The sequence below is a fragment of the Littorina saxatilis genome, linkage group LG7, assembly GCF_037325665.1.
Source record: "Littorina saxatilis isolate snail1 linkage group LG7, US_GU_Lsax_2.0, whole genome shotgun sequence".
Classification (NCBI taxonomy): domain Eukaryota; kingdom Metazoa; phylum Mollusca; class Gastropoda; order Littorinimorpha; family Littorinidae; genus Littorina; species Littorina saxatilis.
The window spans coordinates 26,984,566-26,987,369 of NC_090251.1; the positions used below are offsets into that span (position 1 = coordinate 26,984,566).

The 2,804-nt window shown below is 55.6% G+C and overlaps 1 protein-coding gene across 1 annotated transcript; it reads left to right on the plus strand.

Moving 5' to 3' along the window:
- The first annotated feature begins 345 nt into the window (after positions 1-345).
- Positions 346-1,497, plus strand: LOC138970167 (uncharacterized). The gene is made up of 2 exons (XM_070342657.1): positions 346-497; positions 945-1,497. The coding sequence occupies exons 1-2, from the start codon at positions 346-348 to the stop codon at positions 1,495-1,497; spliced, it is 705 nt and encodes a 234-aa protein (XP_070198758.1).
- The last annotated feature ends 1,307 nt before the right edge of the window (positions 1,498-2,804 follow it).

Genomic DNA, 2,804 nt, shown 5'->3' on the forward strand with positions numbered 1-2,804 from the left:
GTAGTGACAGTCCCGTTGAGTTGACTGATCGCGGCAGTCCTCCATGGAGGCGCTCTGGTGGGTCTCAGGTGCAGGCCAGCTGCTCATCCCGGAGGAATGAACTTTTGCCGGCGTCTTGGCGATCACCTCGGTGTCTCTCTGCCCAGCCACCACGAGCTTATCCGGGTCCTCTACACCTCAGGGACTACGGTAACAGCTGTGACGGCAGCCAAGTAAGGCAGAAGTTGCGACATGCAAGGGAGAAACCGTGACGGAGGACATTTCCCCATACTGGACCCCCACTAAAATGCACCATCAAAGGGACCTTCGGCAGTACACTGAGCAGCGACGTCAAGTCACCACCACATGCGAGAACCAGCACCCACTGTGAAAGCCTCCGTGGAACCCCTCTCCCTGACGCAGCGGTCCCCTATGGAAAATCATCCACGGAACCCCAGGCAGTACGCTGGACAGCGACGCCAAGAGCGGAACGTGGAAATTTTAGAAGAAGAAGAAAAGTGAGTGTACCTTTGTATGTTGCAGCTGGAGTACACTCCGCGCAGTTTTTTGGTTATTTAGTAGGGGGAGGGGGTAATCATGTTTTTTGTTTGTTTTTTGAAGTGGGGGGAGGTTAGTAGAAATATTGGGACGACCCATCGAAGGGAACCTTAGGAATAGGGCAGGGGAAGCGCCATTTTAGCACCGTTTGTCATGGCTACTTTCAGAAACGGGAAAGAAATGGAAGAGTCTGTCCTCGGTCGTCCAGATGGAAGAGATCACCGTAGCTGAAATCTGGGGCACTCTAGACTGTAAGGTGAAGGTCGCAAGGCAGTTGGCCGTCTACCTCAGTGACCCAACAATGGACTACGCAGCGTTTGTATCCTGCGCAGCCCTTTCAGGAAGAGTCAAAAGGGACGTTAGAGAGTTTAATGTACATTGGCACGGTCGTTGCAGGGTCGTTGCAGGGTCGTTGGAAATGAGGAAAACGAATCGGAGGTGGAAGACTGTTCCCACGACAAATCCTCGGAAAATGATGCCAGCGAACACCTTTTCCCCAAAGAAAAACAGGATCTCCACTTAGAACGTCAGGAAGAGGCTAAGGCCCACCATGACAACAGGCAGGATCTCCAGTTAGAACGTCAGGAAGAGGCTAAGGCCCACCATGACAACAGGCAGGATCTCCAGTTAGAATGTCAGGAAGAGGCTAAGGCCCACCATGACGACAGGCAGGATCTCCAGTTAGAACGTCTGGAAGAGGCTAAGGCCCACCATGACGACAGGCAGGATCTCCAATTAGAACGTCAGGAAGAGGCTAAGGCCCACCATGACGACAGGCAGGATAAAGAGGTAGCTAGCCCTTCCAGAGTACAGCTCCGGCTCCGGCTCTCCCCACAAGGACCCAAGTCTCAAGTCACAATAGGCACGAGTACCGGTGTAGGCCGGGAGCGCAAGCGGCGGGACATGCGGAGGGAGAGCCGCAAGGGATGGATTACCCCTGGGACTGGACCCCCTCTGTGACATGCGCGCCTCTCAGTTGCACCAGGAACTCTCCCCCGGGAGTCAGGGTTGAAGGCCCCAAGTGCGACATTCCCCTGACAAACCCAAAGTGTCCACAACGGTGGGGAGTGGAGTGTACCTTCCAGCAGTCAGCTGAGCAGCGACGCCGAGGGAAGATCCACACCCCAACGACAGAAACATGTGTGACCCCCCGACCGCAATACTCGGGGAAAGCAACACAGGTGACCCCCCGGCAGGCCACTGAGCAGCGACGCCGAGGGGAAGACCCACACCCCAACAACAGAAACACGTATGACTCCCCGGTCGCCACACTCAGGGGAAAGTGACACGTGGGACCCTCCGGCAGTCCGCTGAGCAGCGACGCCGAGGGGAATTTTCACACGCCCACGACAAGAACACGGGTGACCCCCCGACCGAAACACTTAGGGGAAGGTCAGAATAGAACTCGGCGGCTCGAGAAGCGCTGATACATCGGGAATCTAGTTGAACTCAGGAGCGCGTATCACGGCAGCCTCTGGTCCCCCCAGTTTCAGTGAGGTTCACAACCCTTCTAATCAAGGTGGCAAGTTCGGGCGCCGCTGGTCAACAAGGCCGGCAATGCAGGGATGATATTTACCCTAAAAGGCACGTTACAAAGGGTGGGAATAAGTTGCATCTCCCCTGCACCTAACTGGGAACGCGGGCTGCTTCTGGGTAGGCCCTGTGTGTTCGAGAACCTAGGAATGTGGTTGTGGAGGTTTTTTTTTCAGAAAGGGGAGGAGGGTTAAGCGCACAACCCGTTTTGGGACGTCCTTAACCTTGGGGAAGTGGGTGTCTGTTAGGCGTGTACAAAAGCCTGCTCTTGACTGTTGTGGACATGCCCTGGTGTACTGTAGTGCCATCCAACACTGGGCGGTCCAAGCCAAGGTTTCGATCTAAAGGGCTGCAGCATGCAGAGGGAGAACTACAGGGGACTAGTCATCACAAGTGCAGTGTCCCCTCAGCAATATGCGCGCTTCCATGAAGTATCCTTCCAAGGCACAACGCTCCCCTGCCAGGCTTGACGAGGTGCCTGCCTGGTCCACGGTGGCAGAAAGACCAGCATACCCCCAGCACACCTTGGTCGGGGAATGTGCAGCGGAACGAGGAAGTATGAGGATAGAGCCCGCATGCCTAGCAGTGTCCTCAGGAAGAAATCTGGCTACCACCACCGGTCCGGCAAAGAAGAGCCCCCTTCCCGGGACGGCATCTGCGGTCGAGTTGAGGGGCTCTCTTTTCAAAACGGGGAGGAATGTGGTGAATGTCGATTTCCCTGTTAGGCTAAGGGA

Coding starts and splice junctions, on each gene's coding strand:
- LOC138970167 (XM_070342657.1), top strand. CDS start 346: ATGCGAGAACCAGCACCCACTGTGAAAGCCTCCGTGGAACCCCTCTCC. Junction 498..944: donor ATTTTAGAAGAAGAAGAAAA/GTGAGTGTACCT, acceptor GGGTCGTTGCAG/GGTCGTTGGAAATGAGGAAA.